We start from the raw sequence: 21,660 nt of genomic DNA on the forward strand, positions 1-21,660 counted from the left end.
GTGGAGGGGGGGGTGGTTGGTACTTCATTTTATCCTTATGAAGGTGAGGTCTAGGCTCCCTATTTTGTCTTTGCTGGTGTGGGTGTGAATAAGGCCAGTTTTTTTCTATGGCTGGAACAGACTGGTTATTGTCTGAAAAGGAAATAGCATTTATTTAAAAAAAATTTTCAGAACTGTGTTTCTTAACACAGGTGGGTATATTCCAAACTTTCTTTTTTCTTTTTAATAAGAATCCCTGGGATAGAATATTACTGTTCTGACAGGAGGTATATTACTCCTAAAGGGTTTGGGCAGAAAAGACTCAATTCACAGCTTGAGACTCGGGTACAATAAAACATTGGTTCCTATGGTCTGTATTTATCACATGTAGAAGCCCAATTCTGATTTGTAAAAAATCCCAGAAACTCAGAATACTTGAAAAAAAAAATGTATCATTTTATTTGTACACTTAAAAAGTTGTACATAGAAACTTATAATACAGTTGTGTAAAACTGAAAGAACTGTCAAGGAAAAGGGAGGGTGTTACCTTTATTGACTGATCATTAAGGAAGTTAGAGAAATAAAACAAAAACACAATGAAATGTTTAAAAAATTAAAGAACATTTTTCAGGTACAAATTTTATAAATACAAAACAAATTCACAAATTACTTTGAATGCTAAATAAATATCTAGTTAATAAACTCAGACTCAATACCTCCAGCCAGCACTGGTACAGCACTTCAAGGATATAAAATTGGATTCATTCATGTGTAGTGTTGAAAGAATGTGCTCATTAAACAATTCTTAGATGTATATACTTTTCCTTAAACTGTGCTATAATGGAAGATTTTTCTGTGTAGATAAATCTCCCTTAATACCACACTTCTAAAAAAAGGTCAATGACAAAATAAATCATACGTGGAAAAATATTTTCTGAGATATTGGGACACATGAATGATCTCAAAATGTACAAAAACCTCTGTAAACCAGTACTGTATCTAATACATCTATCAAACTTATTAGATACTGAACAAAACTGTAGCAAAGGAAATCTTTCCTACATTCTCCTGAGTGCTTAATATTAAAGTTGAGAATATAGTGCAGGCCACACTTCTATGTGGTCAATCAGTTGTTATTGCTTTATACATATATGTCTGCTTTAGAGCATGATTTAATGTTCCATTTTCATGAACAATTTGATTTCTTCATATCCTTTAGAAGGACAAAATTAGATTCGTGACTTTTTTGCAGCCGGTGGTGTGCTAACTTGATCCACATTCCCAGATGTGACATGGAGTCCAAGTTTTTGAGCCTGAATATGAAAAAATGCTTGAAGCCTAGTTCCAGCTTTCGCTTCACTTGTGTTACGAGGGTTGTACTCAAAGCAGTTCGAAAACATTAATTCAATATCATCAATAAACTCAGCTAGAATGAAAAAACCAAATGAGATTAGATGAAAGTCAATTATAAATATAATCTTTGTTGGTATCATATCTGGAAATCTCACTAAGAAAATGTAAGTCCAGTTTTTTTTTAGCAATTGAAAACTGAAACAAGGTGGAAGAACTGAAGCTTAATATTTAATTAGATGTATTTTATATAACTGTATAGAACATCTATTAAGATCAGATTCTATAAAATATCTTTAACTTATCTAATCCCCATTCATCTTTCATTTCCATATATGCATGTATATGCATTTTAGGGATTTCTTGGGATGCCATCTACACAATTACATTAATATGCATCATTGAAAGAAAAACAGCCTCTACTTCCTTAAAAATAATAATCAGAGAAAAACATAAATTACTCACATGCTAATTTATATTCACACTTGTTCACTTTTTCACGAATTATATTTAAGGCAATGGGCTTTTTGATGATGTCATAATAGTCTGGGACCTGTAAAATAATTCAAATATATCTCTCCTATAGACAATTTATTGAAGGTAAGTAGTCAAATATATGCAAGTTCTGCACTTAAAAGCAACTGAATATTAACCTCTGAATACTATTATTCCATTAAAATTACATAATACATTTTAGTCATTATAATGTAAAAGATTATTTGATACTGTAAAAGTCTCTATATATATACATATATCTATAAAAAACTTCTTTAATGAGCATGACTACATTTGTAATGAAGAGTAAAACATGTATAACAAAATTTGGCATGAAAAACTACTCAGGAAAAACAAGTTGCAGTCCAACTGAGAGCTAATTTTTGTAAGATGCTATTTCAATTAACCCTTCACATTTTGGCTCTGTAAGTCTCAAAACAGAAATCTGATGATGTCACTTTTTCATTCAGAAACCTTGATATTGACAAATGAGGCCCTTTACAATCCAGTTGTGTCTGAGCCCCTCTAATACACCCTCTGCTCCATTCAAACTATATCCATCATTCCCATATTCTCATTTCTAGGTCTTTAACTTGACCTCTCTCCCTAAGATGTCCTTATTCCATTTGTCACTGTTGAAATTCCATTTTTCTTCCGTAAAAAAACTTTCTAATTCCTGCTATTTCCTCCCTCTGAAATGCTCAAATCTATCCTCTCTTTTCTACTTCTGCAAGACCAGTGTAACTTCCAGTACAGTACTCTTAACACTGTCCTGTCTCTGCTATGGCACATCATATTCTGCCATACATATATAAATAACCACACCACCATCTCAAACTCCTTAGTTAGGTTATGCCATCTCTGTTAAGAGTACCTTTTATATCAATGTTTCTCAAAATGGGGTTCCTGGACCAGCACTATCAGCATCATTTGGGCATCATCCCAGACCTAGGGACTCAAGGACTCTGGGGTGGGGCCCAGTCAGCTGTGTTTTAACAAGCCTTCTGGTGTACGCTAACATTTAAGAAACACTATTTTACATAAGAGAAGTACCAAAAATGGTACTTAGTTGAATCAACTCTATTCATATTCATTACACAGAATAAAAACAGTGAGGTTACTGCAACACACTGTCATCGTTTATAAGAATCAGTCACAGGACTAGAAGGGACTGAGGAGACTATGCTAACTTCATTTTCTTCAATATAGGAACCAACTGTCCAAGTTTTGCCTTGTTTTCTAAGTAGACAGTGACTAAATAAGCATTTTGACCACCTCAAGTTGCCATGCAGACTAAATCAGATAATATATACAAATATATTTTATACAGTCCAGTATTATTACCTGAATTTTAGAAACGAGTTTCAAAAAAGGCCAGCTGTCATCATGCCGTACCAATTCCACAACAAGTTGTTCAAAAGCAGACAGTTCATGAACTCCTCCCTGTCGACCTGAACTCCTTCGATTAAGTGTCATAGAGGATGATTCTGAACAAATAATTATATTAACTTTAGGTGATGATAAAATGAAGTATTTGGTCAATACAAACAATTACCAGAATAAAAAAGATAGCTGGTAATCACTCCCTAACAATATTTAACAATAAGTTAAATAAGGCATATAAATACAAACTACATTCAAACAGAAAATCAACACTCTACACACTGATGTTAAACTAACATATATTCTGAGAGACAGGTAAATCTGGACCAAGTGTTCATTATTTTCTTTTGATCTTAAAAATTTCAAATTGAAATAAACACTCATTGGGAATAGATTGGTGTATAAAGAGTGTAATACAAAAGGTAATTCTAGAACACAAAGTTTTTGGGTTGTTCTAAAAATATGTTTTCAACTACAGTAAGATGAAAGTAAGCAATCGTCTGGTATTTCTTGAAATACATCCTTAAGAAAATAACCTCTTCAGATCGAGAAACCTGGCCTCTTTATAAATTACCTGGCATAACAGAAAATATTTCTCAATGATGAAATAAAAGATTGTTCTTATAAATCTAACTTCATATGGAGAATTTTCTTAAAGCAAAATGCTTTTTCGTAAAATGTATATAATGAGATCTAAGGTGTATGAATTAGTAGGAAAGGGTAGTATAGTCCATAGATAAATCTAGGTTTTAAATTCCCTGCTTAAATGTAAATCCACACATTTCCCTGTTTATTTGTCCTTAGAACCATGTTACAAATAGGTTAAAAACATTTTTTTCCAGCAGGGTTTTTTTTTTTTTTTTTTAATAAAAATGCTTCAGGTGTATTATTTTCCAAATAGCTTGGGGTTCAGGATTGTGGAAGAGCAAAACACCTAAGAGGACAGGAAAAGCTCAATTAGATCTTGATACAAAGTTACCTCATATCCACAACCCACCAAACCTGACAACCTGATGACTGCACTGTTGCATTCTTTCACCAATGAATTAATCCTGTCATGTGTTTATGCAGTACAAGCTACCTAAAATTCTTCAAAGAACAGTAATTAGCATTAAAATTTTAATTGGAGGATAACTGCTTTACAATGCTGTGTTGTTGCTGTACAACAGTGTGTATCAGCTATAAGTATCCATATAACCCTTCCCTCTTGAGCCTTCCTCACACCTGCCCTGCCTCCCCCATCCCACCCCTTCAGGTTGTCATAGAGCAAAGAGCTGAGCTCCTTGTGCTATAAAGTTGCTTCCCATTAGCTATCTATTTTACAAATAGTAGTGTGTTTATGTCAATGACTAGTAGCATTTTTTATGTGTAACTTCTTTTTGAAATATCAAGGTTTTATTACCACTGATAAAGAAAAAAGAGGATATAGCATTTAAATGGGTAAAGAGATTACATAGATAAATATGACAAATAATTTATCATATGATAAATATGATAAAAACATAGCCATATATAGTATGTAAACAATTTATATACTATATATATTTAAAAAATTATCAGAATAAAAAAGATAGCTGGTAATTACTCCCTAACAGTATTAATGTTCCCAACTCTGCCTTGCCCCCAAATTCAGTATATCAGGTGGGAACCTTACCAAATTACCAACTGGAGCTTGTCTAGGTGATGTTGAGTATGTGTGTTTTGAAGGAAGCAAAGGTGGATGAGAATTAAATGTGTTATAATGTGATATAACTGAGGTTGTTCAAGTGCCGGGAGCCAGCACCCGAGATCCCACCCATGACAAGGTCATGAGGAGAAGACCTGACAAGCAAGGCAGATCAGGACTCCAGGGATTTCGAATAGCTGCCCCGGCATTCACCTTAAAGATGATATCTATCTTTCTGATGCTTGCTATACTAGACTGCTCCCTAATTTCTGTGACACAGGCAGAAGGCCTTCCCCAATCTCTTTCAGAACAAAATCAACTTAAAACTTTAATCAATATGTTCCCCGGAAAGTGGCATCCTATAAGATTATCCGGGATGAGAAGAGTATTTCAATCTGAACCCCTTTTGCTAGCATTTTAGTTTGCTTGACAAATGTGTTTATGCCCTTGATACTAATGCACATGACTGTTCACAACACCTTAATCATAAACAGCATAAAGAACTTGAACACACAAAAGGCCCTAATAGGCACAGAGCCCTTTGAGGGGGTGAGCAAGCCCTATTAGAAAACATAAAAAATATTATTCTATAAAGTTGTTACTGGATCAATGCTTGCCTGCTTTGTTCTTGCTCTTAATGTGCTGAGGTTGTACAATAAAAACTATTGTCAGGAATTTAGAAGATACGAGATTAGCCCTAGTGTGAAAACAATAAAACAACTGTTAATTTTAGCCAAGAATATAAATTTAGCTGGTGACTTTCGCAAGAGAGCTGACCTTTATGTTACATTTCTACTATGTTGCAACCTGCTGTACCTTTACCCTATGAGACTGCAACTTTTCTGTTTTCTGTTAAGTTCAAGGCCAGAAGATAACGCACAAAAGTCTACTATGGAAAAGACTCTCATAAACAAAGAAGTATGTAGAAAACATCCTGGGTGTCGTAAAGGACAAACTGATGTAATGTTGGACTAACTCTGTACACTTCTCTCTCATTTCCCTTTAGAAATGTACTAACTTAGGGTATAAAAACTACTGTGAAGAATAAAGCTGCGGCAGCAGACCAGCAGACCCTGCTGCACACCCTAGTCTGGTCTTTTTCTCTCTCTCTTTTTCTCTGCTCTCGCCGACGCCATTCATCCTGAGGGTACCCCTAGATCTTCCCAAGGCTGGACCCCAGCAAGTGGCGCCTGAACAGGGACCCAAAGGTAAGCCCCCCACTGTCCAGTTTTTGGGACGGCTAGGTCCCCACTAGGGCGCTACAGGCCCCCCTGCATAAGAAAGGTAGGGTAAGACAAGTGGGTAGGATTGAAACTTCTTTTCACGTTTAAGAAACAGCTACGATGGGCAGCAGTGAATCAAAGGAAAGACAGCTTTTTATTGGGGTTATATTACAGTTGTTAAATAAAAGATGTATTAAAGTAAAAAAGGCTAGTGTTCAATCTTTTTTCACATTTGTACAGGAGCAATGTCCTTGGTTTCTGAAAGAGGGCACTGTTAACTTAGATACTTGGGAGAAGGTTGGAAAGAAATTAAAAGCTTATTATACCTTGCACGGACCAGAAAAAATTCATAATGAAACCTTTTCCTTAAGGAACATGATTAGAGATGCTTTAGACCCCCTTCATGAATCTGAAAAAATAAAAGTTAAAGGGGAGGAAGAAGATACTGATTCCAAACCGAGTTATCAACAGCTAAGGGAGATGCTGGCTGCCAGGAACACCAACATTTACAAAGTGGGGATGAAAAGGAGGAACAGCTTTCGCCCCAAGATGAAAAAGATTTAGAAGAAGCAGCAGCTTGCTATCATTCTGATGAAGATTGGTCCTTTTTTGCTAAAAATGCTCCTAAAAGTCTAAGAGATACATCTCCAATTAGGCCTTCTGTAAAATTTATATTTTACACAAATATATAGTAAAATTTATATTTTACTTTCTTATAAAATTGTATATTATATTGTATTGTATATTGTGATATATATTATATATTGTATATATATACAATACATATATAATTGATATACAGATAATACATCATAATATATAAATATAAATTTATATTTGAATCCATGGTATCCAATGGTAATTATATATATGATGATATATATAATTATAACTGTATGTATAATATATGTAGTTTATATTTTATGTATATACATATATATGTATATGTATATATATTATATAATTACATATATATGTATATATATATAATATAATGATTATATATTCGCCATGTGACAGTCCCCCAGACATCTGGTTCCCCCATTGCTTCGACCACAAAAGAGGAAGGGCACTCCTCTGCCCCTGCCTCCGCCACCCACCTGGAAAGTCCAGCAGACTCTAAGACAACCGGCAGTGGAGATTCCGGAAGAACAAATGGTAGAACCACCCACTAAGCAGATGTCACGGCTTTGCATAAAAGACCATGATCCCCCTATTCCTTTATGTCACAGGAAACCACCAGGACGTCCTGTGCGGGCAACTCAACAAGCCTCTATAACCATGTGGGGGCAAACTAAGTCACTCTGCCACCAAGCGCAGGGAATAGCTTCTCTACAGGGATCTTCAGCCTCTCCTGAAAGGGTTTTTATTGCTATTCTTGCTTTATTGTCTTGCCAGGTAAGTGCTACCCGTTCTACATTGGAAAAATAATGGGCATATTTCCCTGATCCCCCGACCTTCCAAGTAGTTACTTGGAACAGGACCCTATATAGGTCCATACAAACCAGCCTCATCTCTTGGGAGGATCCTCCACTTCCTATGATAAAGATCATTATCCTATTAATTTTAATTATACCTTTAGGGGATTAACAGATGATCTTCCTGTTTGCTTTAACTTCCCCCCCCAGCCATACAAAAATCTTTATTACTCCCACTAAAAATGGATGTATTGGAGCCTTCAAAAAGGCAATTCTGACAGATTCCCCAACATCAAAATTTACATATAAAAAAGGGGACCGGTCAGTTTGGATATTACAAGCTCGTATGCCCAGGGTCCTTGACCCCTATAAATCCTTGTTTTTCAACGCTCCACCGAAATATCCAAATTGTATTGATGTTGCTCCTTTAGACATCGTAGGGAAAACTACTGACCACCGCCTAGGATACCCGCCATGGAAATCTTGTACTTACAATTCAAGAATAGACTATAGAATACCGGGAGGCGGAAACTATTAGGCACAAGACTGGAGCAATCCAAACCCAAGTCAAGATCCAAAATCTGTCCATGGCTATACCACTAAATTTAGTAATTGGAAAGATCATTCCATCCCATGGCCATTGGCAGCCAATAGATGGCACCATAATCAATTTGTTCCCCCCATGTTGTCCTATTTGGAAAGCCCTTGCTGCCACCTCTCTTGTCACCCTATCCCGGCCAGAAAATGACTCTACCTATTCTGTACTTGCCTGCTTACCCTCCCCTTACAGTTTTCTATGCACTAACGACTCCAAAAGGCTTCATATACAGATGAACTACTCAGGAGGACCGAATATAGTCTACTATGAACAATGCATGCTTTCATCCTGCCTAACCCCTCAATATAATATTAGTTCCTTTGTGGTGTTGCAACGCCCACCTCACCCTGTGGTGCCGGTCACAAACTCTCTGACAGAACACTCAGAAGCTCGAGATCCATTTGGTTGTCTTAAAAAATAAAAAAGGGGGAGATGCCAGGAGCCAGCACCCAAGATCCCACACATGACAAGGTCATGAGGAGAAGACCTGACAAGCAAGGCAGATCAGGACTCCAGGGATTTCGAATAGCTGCCCCGGCATTCACCTTAAAGATGATATCTATCTTTCTGATGCTTGCTATACTAGACTGCTCCCTAATTTCTGTGACACAGGCAGAAGGCCTTCCCCAATCTCTTTCAGAACAAAATCAACTTAAAACTTTAATCAATATGTTCCCCGGAAAGTGGCATCCTATAAGATTATCCGGGATGAGAAGAGTATTTCAATCTGAACCCCTTTTGCTAGCATTTTAGTTTGCTTGACAAATGTGTTTATGCCCTTGATACTAATGCACATGACTGTTCACAACACCTTAATCATAAACAGCATAAAGAACTTGAACACACAAAAGGTCCTAATAGGCACAGAGCCCTTTGGGGGGGTGAGCAAGCCCTATTAGAAAACATAAAAAATATTATTCTATAAAGTTGTTACTGGATCAATGCTTGCCTGCTTTGTTCTTGCTCTTAATGTGCTGAGGTTGTACAATAAAAACTACTGTCAGGAATTTAGAAGATACAAGATTAGCCCTAGTGTGAAAACAATAAAACAACTGTTAATTTTAGCCAAGAATATAAATTTAGCTGGTGACTTTCACAAGAGAGCTGACCTTTATGTTACATTTCTACTATGTTGCAACCTGCTGTACCTTTACCCTATGAGACTGCAACTTTCCTGTTTTCTGTTAAGTTCAAGGCCAGAAGATAACACACAAAAGTCTACTATGGAAAAGACTCTCATAAACAAAGAAATATGTAGAAAACATCTTGGGTGTCGTAAAGGACAAACTGATGTAATGTTGGACTAACTCTGTACACTTCTCTCTCATTTCCCTTTAGAAATGTACTAACTTAGGGTATAAAAACTACTGTGAAGAATAAAGCTGCGGCAGCAGACCAGCAGACCAGCAGACCCTGCTGCACACCCTAGTCTGGTCTCTCTCTCTCTCTGCTCTTGTCAGCGCCATTCATCCTGAGGGTACCCCTGGATCCTGCCGAGGCTGGACCTCAGCATTCAAGTTTTGGCCAAATTTCTCCATTAATCACAAAACGCTGTTAGCGAATTTCTTTCAAGTACTCTGCTACACTACTACAAACACTAGCAGTGTAGTTTACCTTTATTCCCCAAAGAGCTGCCCCTTCCTTGAACATTATGCTTCAGGTCAGGTTGCTCCCTAAAAACTCTGTATAGTGGACAGCCTTTTGAAAATGATACAAACTATCTCAACATTCAGTCATTCCAGATTACTCAATTTTCTTAGGTGAAAACAGATTAATTTAGAATCTTCATACCTGCAGATTGTCTTTTCCTGCCTCTTCTCTTGGATTCACTATCTTGGAGGGAAAGTTTTGAAGCAACATTTAGAGGACTTGACTGCTCACTTGACTTTGTGGCAATCACCCGGAAGTGAGGGAAATTGGGACTATTTTCTGGTGTATTATTAGCACTCTTCCTGCCTCTGCGCTTTCTACGAGGACTAAGTAGTTCCACAAATACATCTGCTTGCAGTGGGCCATGACTCTGGCGAGTAGAACGACTGGAGATTCTTAAAGATTTAGTTTCTGTAGGAGGAGCAGATTTTATCTTTCTTAGGCTTCTACCAGTAGTTTTAGAAGAAATAGTTGTTTTCGGTGTACTCTGCTGCTGACTCCGTGAAGTGTATCTTCCAGGGTCTTGTCGCTGGCCACGACTTGAGAAAGAAGAGCTAAGTCTCCCTCTTGTTTTAATTGGTAATCTAACTTGTGGTCTTCCTCGTTTTGGTGGGCTATAAACAGTGTTAGAAAACAATTATTGTACAGAGCAATGATGCACATATGATACTTCCATCCCCTTGTTCTACTATTCAGCCAATGAGTTTAACACACATAACTTATGTGTTACTGAGACTTATCCTCAGTAACACATGGATAAGTAACATCCTTATTACTCAGTTTTTTCCCCTGGTAGTTCAGAGGGTAGAGAATCTACTTGCAATGCAGGAAACCTGGGTTTGATCCCTGTGTCAGGAAGATCCCCTGGAGAAGGAAATGGCAACCCACTCCAGTATTCTTTCTTGGAGAATTCCATAGACAGAGGAGCCTGGAGAGCTATAGTCCATGGGATTGCAAAGAGTTGGACATGACTGAGTGACCATCTTTCATTTTTTTTTTTTAAACTTAGAACTGACGAAATCTAAAATGTACTTTCATTTATTTCTTTGTAATGCAAGGAGAACCTGTAATAATTTCTCAGTATAACTCCAGCACATCCTCATGAAAATCAAATCCTAAGTCATGAATAAATTGCAATCAGATCCTCAGAAGAACTGAATAAATGGACTTGATCATGTTGAAAACTTAAAATGCAAATCTTTAGTTTCCGTATGCTTCAGGAGACTGTCACTCTTCATTATTATTGATACTGAGGTAACCTACAGTTTTGGCCAATGGGTCCCACAAAAGTAGGCCTTAAACCTACTATTCCTCAACACCAGGCCAAGAATCTCTTTGCTGTATTTTGATGTTTACTGTAAGATGCCAAACTATATTCAGCCTTTTAATTGCCTTTATGTTGCAGATAAAGATGATACAATCCCATTAAGCCTCCTATATCCATCTCCCCATATACCTGAACCTCTGGTTTGCCTAAAATATTTCCAAGAATTTTCCAAGTTCTTTATTGTCTTTATGCTTAATATAATACTGTTGAGTTGGTGCTACTAAACAACTTGCTTGAAATAGAGGGGCTGGCTCTCTTTCATCTCCCTCAGGTTGTGACCTTTTTGGACTGTGTCAATTCCAGTTGCCCTTGCTGCACACTCACTTTCTTGATTCCACGTGTGTTACGTGTGCATGCTCAGTTGCTCAGCCCTGTCCAACTCTTTGCAACCCCATGGACTATAGCCCGTGAGGCTCCTCTCTCATGGAATTTACCAGGCAAGAATACTGGAATAGGTAGCCATCTCCTACTACAGGGGATCTTCCCGACTCGGGGATTGAACCTGCATCTCCTATGTAGGCAGGTGGATTCTTTACCACGGAACCATCTGGGAAGCGATTCCACATGAATGGAGTTCAAATGCTGAAAACAGATGGAGAGTCTTAGAGACAAACAAGAAGAGACTTCCCAGCAAGAATAACCAAATCCATTCGTTAGGTCTGGGTGACACAGCTTGCGCTAAGTTGTCAAATACTTGGCTATGCACCCAGTACAGTGTAGTAGTGTAGTAGGTGCTGACGTGGCAGGAGTATAAAAATACAACATGCTTCCTGGCATTTCTCTCTGTTGACTACTAAGATCACCAGTATTTGGGTATAACTTCTTGAGAAAGCAAAACATGCATCCAGAGCTGTGCTCATCTGTGTCTCCTAGCTGTCCTCTGGACTGCTTATTTGCTAAAGTAAAAACCTTAAAGTAATAACCTTAATGAGGCTCTGACTTGTCATCCTATCCAAACTTAAACTCATACTTGACTTTGTTATCTGGCTAAGTTCACACAAGGACTATACTCCTTTGGGAATAATTTCATATGTTTATAATATATAAAAAACAAGGGGAACTTTACGACACTATACTGCACCCTTGTTTTTTAAAAATTAGAGGCCCAACCATTCCATTTGTATTTGAAAAGTCAAGAGATTGCCTAGTCATGACTCACGAACTCTCATTTTATTTAATGTTAGGATTTACCTGACTTCTTCTTCTTCTTGAGAATCATCTTCATCTTGTTCTACCTCATACTCTTCCTCTTCACTTTGACCCTCTTCTTCATCATCATCAACTTCATCATCCTCACCTTCCATACTACCTTCCATCTCATCATCACTTTCCAAGGATGGTCTCTGTCTAGAGGAGAGTCTTCTAGAACGCTGTTTTGGCCGACACTCTGGACAAAACCAGTCTCCTTCCGGCACAGTCTGATAAATCACATAAATGATCAGTAATCATCTCTCACTCAAAATCTCAATTCTAATCTGAGAAGCAGAAGAAGAAAAAAAAATACCTTGAGCTTTGGTCGAACACAGTAGGTATGGTGACCCCGATCACAGCCATCACAAAGTACCATGTTTTCAGCATCACCCTTCTTTCGGCATATCTTGCAACGGGCATTCAGTATAGATTTAGACCATATCACACTACGATCCAGGGTGGAGAGATGAAGAAAGACTTGGGACAGACTAGCAGAAGAAAGGAGAGACTCTCTCCAACGGTCCAGGACTGTTTTATAAGAACGCCCACTGTCACTGGCATCTTAAATGAAAGGGAAAGTAATTAAAACTTCCTAGGCAAACCCTAGACATCTCCAGAACTATTTTTCTTGGTATTGTTAAATAGGTAAGAATTTAGAGTTCTTCTCTCCTAATACTTCACAAAAAGACCATATTGATATTAAAAACAAAAAATTCATGATAAAGAAAATTTGCTGAGCCACACCTTGTTTATGACATGAAGAATTACTTAAATCAGTAAAACAAATGCTTGGGGATTTCAACAGTTAAAAGAGAAAAATAACTTAGGGCAATGTGTTCTCAATCTAGCAATCTAGTTCTTTGTATCAAATCTTGATCTTATTTAGAAAGTTGACTAAATACAATAACAAGTCAGCTACTATTCATATGAATCAAGAATGTCACTGCCTCATTTGCAGATAAAAGACGGATTGCTCTTTAAGTTAAGTCTCAATCATATTTGGGGTATCTTTCGGGGCTAATGAAAATGCTCTGATGTTAGATAGCGGTGCATAACTGTACAATTGTGAATACATTAAAAACCACTGAACAGAACAATTTAAAAAGGGTGAATTTTATATATGTGAAATATGGTTCAATTAAACTGTTACTAAAAATATCAATTATGTATAAATGCCAACTATACTGCCTCCTGTATCTAAGAAATATTATTTTTAAAATAAGATAAATTTAAAAAATGTTAATACCCCCTTAAAAATAACTTTCAGTACCAATTTTTATACAGAAACATTTGAATCTATTAAAAATCATTTGACTGGATGCTATTAATCTAGCTAGTCTATCATTTTACATTGGCATGTGATATTGACCTCAAATTGATCTTCACTACTGCAACTACCTTAGTTTTCCTAAGACATTATACTTAACTGTAAAGTGCCTACCACATCACATCAAAATTCTGCAAGATATATCCTCAAATGGAATCTCATGGATAGGTCATGACAGTTAAGAAAACATAGGCTATGGAGTCAATTTGCCTTGAGGTGAGCACTAGCTTCTCTATACAGCTGGGCAAGGTACTTAAGGTGCCTCAGGTGCCTAGCAGTATGTGGCTAGCTTATACCACTGATTAAAGGAGATAATACACATAAGACATGTACACTCTCACTGTCACAGTGTAAATGCTACTATTGTTATTATTCCTGCATTGTATTTTCCCTCCAATATGCAGCATTTTAGAAGATATGAAACAAGTCTACTCTATGACCCCTGCTCTTAAGAAAATTTTAATATAGCTGGGAGGATGAAGATGTACACAATGAGGGGAAGTCATAAAGCAAGAGACCTATCAAACACCAGCAGATCTTGAACTTTTGTTTTGACTGTTAGGCAGAAAGGAGAGACAGGACATGAAACCTAGGGCCCACTCACTGTGGTCAATCTTCCTTTAAAAGTTAGGGCCCCAAAAGGCCACACCCGTAAGTGTCAGGGTGGAAACAGGTACCACAAAGAAGGAAGCAGGCAAGGAAATCCGCTCATCTACAGTGTGATATTGGGTGGAAAGGGGAAATACATCTATTTTATGTAACTATAAGCAAAGCCTTGAACAGGTTTAAAACCTAAAAAAACACACGCTAAGATTTTAAAGTGGTCCAGGTGACCAGAGTTCTAGAAAAACATCTATTTCTGCTTTATTGACTATGACAAAGCCTTTGATTGTGTGGATCACAATAAACTTCAGAAAATTCTGAAAGAGATGGGAATACCAGAGCAACTGACCTGCCTCTTGAGAAACCTATATGCAGGTCAGGAAGCAACAGTTAGAACTGGACATGGAACAACAGACTGGTTCCAAATAGGAAAAGGAGTACGTCAAGGCTGTATGTTGTCACCCTGCTTATTTAACTTCTATGAAGAGTACATCATGAGAAACGCTGGGCTGGAGGAAGCACAAGCTGGAATCAAGACTGCAGGGAGAAATAGCAATAACCTCAGATATGCAGATGACACCACCCTTATGGCAAGAAGTGAAGAAGAACTAAAGAGCCTCTTGATGAAAGTGAAAGAGGAGAGTGAAAAAGTTGGCTTAAAGCTCAGCGTTCAGAAAAATAAGATCATGGCATCTGGTCCCATCACTTCATGGCAAATAGATGGAGAAACAGTGGAAACAGTGTCAGACTTTATTTTTGGGGGCTCCAAAATCATGGCAGATGGTGATTGCAGCCATGAAATTAAAAGACGCTTACTCCTTGGAAGAAAAGTTATGACCAACCTAGATAGCATATTCAAAAGCAGAGATATTACTTTGCCAACAAAGGTCCGTCTAGTGAAGGCTATGGTTTTTCCAGTGGTCATGTATGGATGTGAGAGTTGGACTATAAAGAAAGCTGAGTGCTGAAGAATTGATGCTTTCAAACTGGGAGTCCCTTGGACTGCAAGGAGATCCAACCAGTCTATCCTAAAGGTAATCTGTCCTGAATATTCATCGAAGGACTGATGTTGAAGGGGAAACTCCAATACTTTGGCCACTTGATGAGGAGAGCTGACTCTTGAAAGGACCCTGATGCTGGGAAAGATTGAAGGTGGGAGGAGAAGGGGACGACAGATGATGAGACGGTTGGATGGCATCACTGACTCAATGGACATGAGTTGAGTGGACTCCAGGAATTAGTGATGGACAGGGAGGCCTGGTGTGCTGTATTCCATGGGGTCGCGAAGAGTCGGATACGACTGAGAGAATGAACTGACCTGGTGACCTCAGGAATGGCAGTAACAACAGCAAATCTCTGCAATGAAGAAACTTCTGCAGATTAAGTTCTACGGAGTGAGTTAATAGTCAACACCCACAAGGCACATGTGGAAACAAAACACTATAAGCAAGAGCCTGCAGAATCTGATCCACAAAGAGGCATGAGACACAGAATTAGATACTATATAAAATAACTGTGTTTAACATGTCTTAAGAAATAAACACTTGAAAATATGCATAAATGACCAAGCCATTTGAAAAAGCATCTAGATCTCTTAAAAATAATTGAGATTTATAACTCAATGAGAGAAGGAGAAAAATGGATGGGTCAAATGACTTCAGACAAAGCTAAAGAGAAATATTAGCAAAAAGGGACATAAATGCAATAATATAGTTCATGTGATTTACTTCCATCCTCTCATTTTGTGCTTCTCTTTATCCTAATTTTCTAATGTAAGTCTTCATGGAAAGTTCTGGCCTAAGTGGGACTCTCCAAGGAAGAAAGCAACAAGTGCTGCTAGTTCAAAGATCTTAAAGAAATATTTCTGGGTAAATCAGAGGGTATTCTGATTTGGTAATGGCAAGAAATAAGATTGCAGAGACCAATGTGGAAGAATGGAAGAAAAATTATGACAAACCTTTGTAACATTAAAAGTCAGTTTGACTGGTTCTTGACTCAACAGCTGGTGAAACTGAGTTTTGATCAGAGATGTGTTTTAAGAAAATTAACCCAGTGGTAGCTCCATTTTTATCCTACCTACTCCAATCCATTTAAAATGTTCTAAATATGAAATATAAATGGATGTCCATATTTTTCTATTTTCATATAACTACTTTAAAAAGGATAAAAAATAGTATATAAAATTGATTCCATTTTTTCTGTTAATTGTTTTCTCATCTTAAACTTTGCTTCTCTAGATTATACAATTCTCAAGGGCAGAAATGTCTTTCATTTTCCATTAAGCTAGCACAGATAAATTCCTCAAGATATTGCTAATTAAATGCATTTTACTAATATAAAATATTGGTAGATTCATATGATCAAATATCACACCAGGAGATTTTATGCTGTTAACTGCCACTATACAGTAATTCATGTCACCATGCCATGCAGGCTTCCCTAGGAAATAAAACAATGACTCTGCTACTCCAGAATTCTCCCTGTGCTCATAAAGGAAAAAACAATGTGAATAAACACTATATGTAAAACAAGTACACGTAAATTCCATAGATGTTCATTCTCGTAACAATAACTAAGTATACTAAGTTTCAACAATGTCAGTTTTTTATATAACAGGGTAAAAGAGTTTGATTAGCTGCGGTATGAAATGTATCAAGAGAAAGAAAAATTTTAAGATTCATACGATCCAGTCAGTTTGATAAGCTTGCCCTCAACCCTATTCTCTCCAAAAAACCAAATTTAAGGTTTTTCCTTCAAAAGCTAAAAATGTAAATCAATATTCAACAGTAAAATCATAATTCCTTAAAAATATAAAATTCTTTAAAAAGTTAAATATTTGTCATCTCTCATACTAGATTGATCTTCTTCTTTTTCTTGTCCCTTTTTTTTTTCTATCTCCCTTTTTTGATCTTTATTAATTTCTGTGCTACCAAGTTTCAAATTGATAGTTAGTTTGACAATTTCCCCCCACAGCTTAAGGGTTTAACCATAAACATGACTTAATAAATTATTAAATTATCAACCTGAAACAATTATCACATCTTACCTAAAATTAAGTGAAATATGATTATGTTCCCCAAGTTAAAAAAGCCAAGTTTTATCAATGTGGTTGATCACTAGAATAAGAGGGACATCTAGAGAAGGTGGAACATAAGTAGAAATTTTATTTCTTACTTGATTCTTCAAGAAACTGAAATAATTTCTAAAGTTAAACTTGGAAAATTTCTACTATATAGTTAATTTGCTATGTTGAAAAATTATCAAAAATAGGAAATTTTAATGTTTTCTATCTCAAACATTCATAAAGTGGAACACCCTTTTCCCTTCTGGATTAAGTACATATTCTTGATTATCTTTCTCCAAATATTTAGACTACTTTAAAACCCTAGAGGTACTTCCATTTCCTGCTGTTTCATTCAAAATAGATCATTCAAAGGCTTAAAGAATTACAGACACCAGTTCTATTAGCTTTGAGGCAGCAATGGTAGATGGTAACATCCATTATTACAAATGATCAACATCTTACTCTGACCAACGTTTACAAAGTAAGGTAAGCTGAACACTTACAAAATAAGTAACGTAAGTTGAATTTGTCTTATTTCATTTATTTTTTCTTTTATATGTCTCAGGATGAAATGAATGTCTAAACACTGCTGTATACAAACAAGCATAGGGAACACTATAGTTCTCTGCTCTCCACCCTCACCGAACCTATAAATAGCTTTAATTGATGGCAATTTCAGAAGTGGAAAAATCAGCAGAATTACATTTTATTCCCATACCCCTTTTGGAATCACAGAATTAATATAATTAATAGTAGTAATAACATTTTATATTTGTAAGAGTCCTATGACTTACAAATAACTTTTAATTGAAATAACTGTAAATTCACATGTGTTTGTAAGAAACAATACAGAGATCCCTCATATACATAATTTGATTTTGACATAGAAAGTATTAGGAAATACTGAAGACAACAGTGATACAACAAACACAAATTTGAATCTTTGTGATTATATGTATTTTATTTCTTACAAACGTTACTTTCAATGTGAAAAGTGAGTTATTAAGCTCATGGTGGAATTATCCATTTATAAGAAAATTAAAATATGGACAGGTTTATTAGAACAATGAGATACTAACTACAAATTCTTCATTTTAAAAATACATGATTTACAAATATACTAATGTTTCAAGCACCATATATTTATGAAAACTTTGTTCTTACTACTCAAAACATTAACATTCAAATCATTTTTAAAGGATTTTAGTCTACTCAAGACTCTCTCAATATGAGATCAAAAAGATAAGGTTTAAAACAACTGTTTCTTCTAGTACCTCACTATTGAGATATAAACTATCTCAATATAATGAATTATAAATTAATTCAGTTTTTCAGAAAGACCACAGCAAACTAGAGGCAGTTATGATATGAAAACTGATTTGGAACTTGAAACATATTTTCCTAAAAACATACGGATTATGTTTCCTAGATTAGTCCTAAAAAGCACATTAATTTCATAACTACTGAAACATACTCACGACAGAATTATTTCTGTCATCCTAACCATAGATTGTAGAGCACATCCTCATCTATGTACCCTGAAACACTTGGTATTTCTGATGTAACACTTCGTACACATGCTCAGGTGAGTGACCCACATTATTAAACCATACCCTTAATGGGGGGCATTTAAGTAGTTTCTTTGAGGTTCTGTTTTAAATGACAATACATTTATGTATAGTGTTTGATTATCCAGGGTCTGGCAAGTCACAGGACTTGGTAATCTCTTTGGAAGAAACATTCATAAAAGAGATGGACAGAAATAGTTAAACAGACATTCATTGAAATGAATGAATACCTAGAATAAATTTTTAAAGTATTATTAAATAAACCTCACTTGAAAGAACTTATATTTTAAAATGAAAATGTAATCTCAAAATTTTCAAATTAGTTGATCAATTTTATTCTCTCAGCCAGTAAAGTTCTATTAATTAAGGGGTAATTGAAAAGCATTTAAAATAGAACATATTTTGAATTAAAAACAGATACTTACCAAGTGGAGCTTTTAGAAAACGCCTCTCAATACCCTGTTCTATTTGAAAAAGTGCCATTGCAAGATGATGAACCACGTTGCTCACTGACTGTGGTGTACTTGCATTGGTTGAGACAGTACTTGGAGATTCTGTTTTTATGCCCAAAAGTCTACAATTAAAACATTGAAGAGTTTATAGTACTTAAAACCACTATTAGATGAAACTTGAGTCCACTGACTTATCCAGATCCTTACTTATACCTGTGTAAGAAATGGTTTCCTCAACCTCTAGGAGTTCTCATAAGCCACCAGGAAAGGGAGAGAAAAACACGAATCAAGAGCTAAACTATCAAGTCATTTAGGCACATCACAAGGGCAAATACAGAGAGGAGGGAAGGTGGATGAGAGAAGGCTTAGAAGGCTTTAGGAAAGAAGCCTTAGACGGCTCTAAGGAAAGAAACCTTTCCTTAGAGAGGTTATATCAGATGGGCCTTAAGGGAGGAGTAGCTCAGGTAGCTCATTTTCTATTTCTCGTGCTTCAACTTTTACTTATAGCTGCCTCCTAACTAACTAGTTCCTTGGCCTCCAATCTTACTCCCTTTGCAATAAATCTCCATGTTGCACCTAAAATGATCATTTAAAAATGCAAGCCCATTTACTCAAAACCTGTAGAATGTCTTCCCTCCCAGTTTTATATCCTTTCCACCTTTAGGTCTCAGTTTCACAGTCACTTCCTCTAGCATTTCCTTTGCTGTCTTCCATATTCTCCTATGTATCAATATTACATTTCCACTGGGTATTTACTTCTACCAGAACTCTGACACTGCTCTGTAATTGCTAGCTTAAGGTCCCTCCACCATTTCCTTCTACACAATAAACTTATCCTAAGGGCAAATGCTATCCGAAAAAGTAAAAGTATCTGTCTATAGAGAAATCAATTCTGATTAATAGCTCAAATAATATTTTAGTCTGTTACAGTTTACCAAGTTTTCTTACAGAAAAGGAAAATGGATAATATAAAGCTACTTTCTGAAATTAATAAAACTTTAAGTTCAAAGACTTTTTAAAAACTTTAATAACTATCATCATCCTAACAAGTTGTCTTTTGGCTGCTTTAGTACTAAGAGAGGTAACAGAGAACTTGGGGTTTACCAAAATCGTCATTTCAGTGGTTATAAATATTAATGTCCTCACAATAAGGTTTTAAGACAATTTTTTGAAGAAAAACAAACATTTTCTTAAAAACAAACATAAAATGGCAAGAAAAAGTGACAGTTACTTTAGAAAAATCCTTTTTGTACCTGTCTTTTACTATGACCTTTGCTTGCTCATCAATTTCCATCTCCTCTACCTCTTCATTCACAGTTTTAATTATCCCGTTTTCCTTGTTTTCCTCATTTAACAGCTCATACCGTCCACTTTCTAATGCTGACCTCCAGACGTGTCGGTCTGTAACCTGTAACAAAACTCAAATTTACTAACCCTGAAAAATGACATGTACTTTTCCTAAGAAGTATGAAGTTCAATGTACATATGAAAAATTCATGAATATTCTAGAACATTGTGAATCAAAAAGAGATCTAAAAATAAGGTTTCTAAGTGGCCAAAATGGAGTTCATATCATTCATAGATGGAAGCTTTAATACCTTACTCTCTATATAGTGAAATTATAAATGACTCTAAGGTTGGTCACCTGACAGTAGTAAAAAGTGACAGATGATAGCAAAGGAATGAATAGAACACACATATCAAGCATGAATTACTTACAGATTTTAAAAAGGTAACAAAGAAACCAATAAACAAACCAGACTCAGCAGAGCAGGCAGGAGCTAGTCAAGGAAGAAGAAAATATCCTTATACATTTCAACATCTTGGATGAAAATACCATAAAACAGATATTTTTTAAATACCAAAAGCTAATATTAAAAAAGGTTTTAAGCAAGATTTCTATCTATCTATATATAATTTGATACAGGGAAATAAAATTAATTATAAAAAATGCATCACTCATGCTATTTATTCAGAACATACATGCCTTGACTATATCAAATAAGTTAAGAAACATAAAATATCAAATAAGTTACCAAAATTCTGGTAATTAGGCAAGTTAAAAATGGGAACAGGTACAAACCTTGATTGCGCCTAATGTTCCTTGGTAGATTCTGTCTTCAATATCCAAAAGAAAATCTCTCAGCCTCAACTCAAGCTGTCTTTCTGCAGACATCTGGGATGGATCATACACATTGGAAGATCTTCCCCGACTATATGTAGGTTTGCTATCAGTTTGAGGTTTGTCTGAAATAGTTAGCAAACATCTTTATTATGATTTTCTTGTTAAAAAATATAATTATCCATTTGACTGTATGATTGTGAGACAGTGGATATAAAAACTAGTAAGTCCTCAAGTACGGGGA

At 36.0% G+C, this 21,660-nt stretch overlaps 1 protein-coding gene across 1 annotated transcript in view; it reads right to left on the reverse strand.

The window, feature by feature from the left end:
- Positions 1 to 448: 448 nt before the first annotated feature.
- The window catches only part of BAZ1A (bromodomain adjacent to zinc finger domain 1A), an 86,109-nt gene continuing 64,897 nt past the window's right edge, over positions 449 to 21,660 (reverse strand). The window contains exons 17-25 of the mRNA XM_068990903.1: positions 21,378 to 21,541; positions 20,548 to 20,702; positions 19,268 to 19,416; positions 12,594 to 12,841; positions 12,281 to 12,507; positions 9,904 to 10,376; positions 3,169 to 3,311; positions 1,795 to 1,882; positions 449 to 1,405 (exon numbers count right to left, since the gene is read on the reverse strand). Of these exons, the coding sequence (XP_068847004.1) occupies positions 1,209 to 1,405; positions 1,795 to 1,882; positions 3,169 to 3,311; positions 9,904 to 10,376; positions 12,281 to 12,507; positions 12,594 to 12,841; positions 19,268 to 19,416; positions 20,548 to 20,702; positions 21,378 to 21,541 (1,844 nt within the window). The 3' untranslated portion in view covers positions 449 to 1,208. The remainder of the gene's footprint in view (positions 1,406 to 1,794; positions 1,883 to 3,168; positions 3,312 to 9,903; positions 10,377 to 12,280; positions 12,508 to 12,593; positions 12,842 to 19,267; positions 19,417 to 20,547; positions 20,703 to 21,377; positions 21,542 to 21,660) is intronic.

Source organism: Capricornis sumatraensis, chromosome 19, assembly GCF_032405125.1.
Source record: "Capricornis sumatraensis isolate serow.1 chromosome 19, serow.2, whole genome shotgun sequence".
In the NCBI taxonomy this organism is placed as follows: domain Eukaryota; kingdom Metazoa; phylum Chordata; class Mammalia; order Artiodactyla; family Bovidae; genus Capricornis; species Capricornis sumatraensis.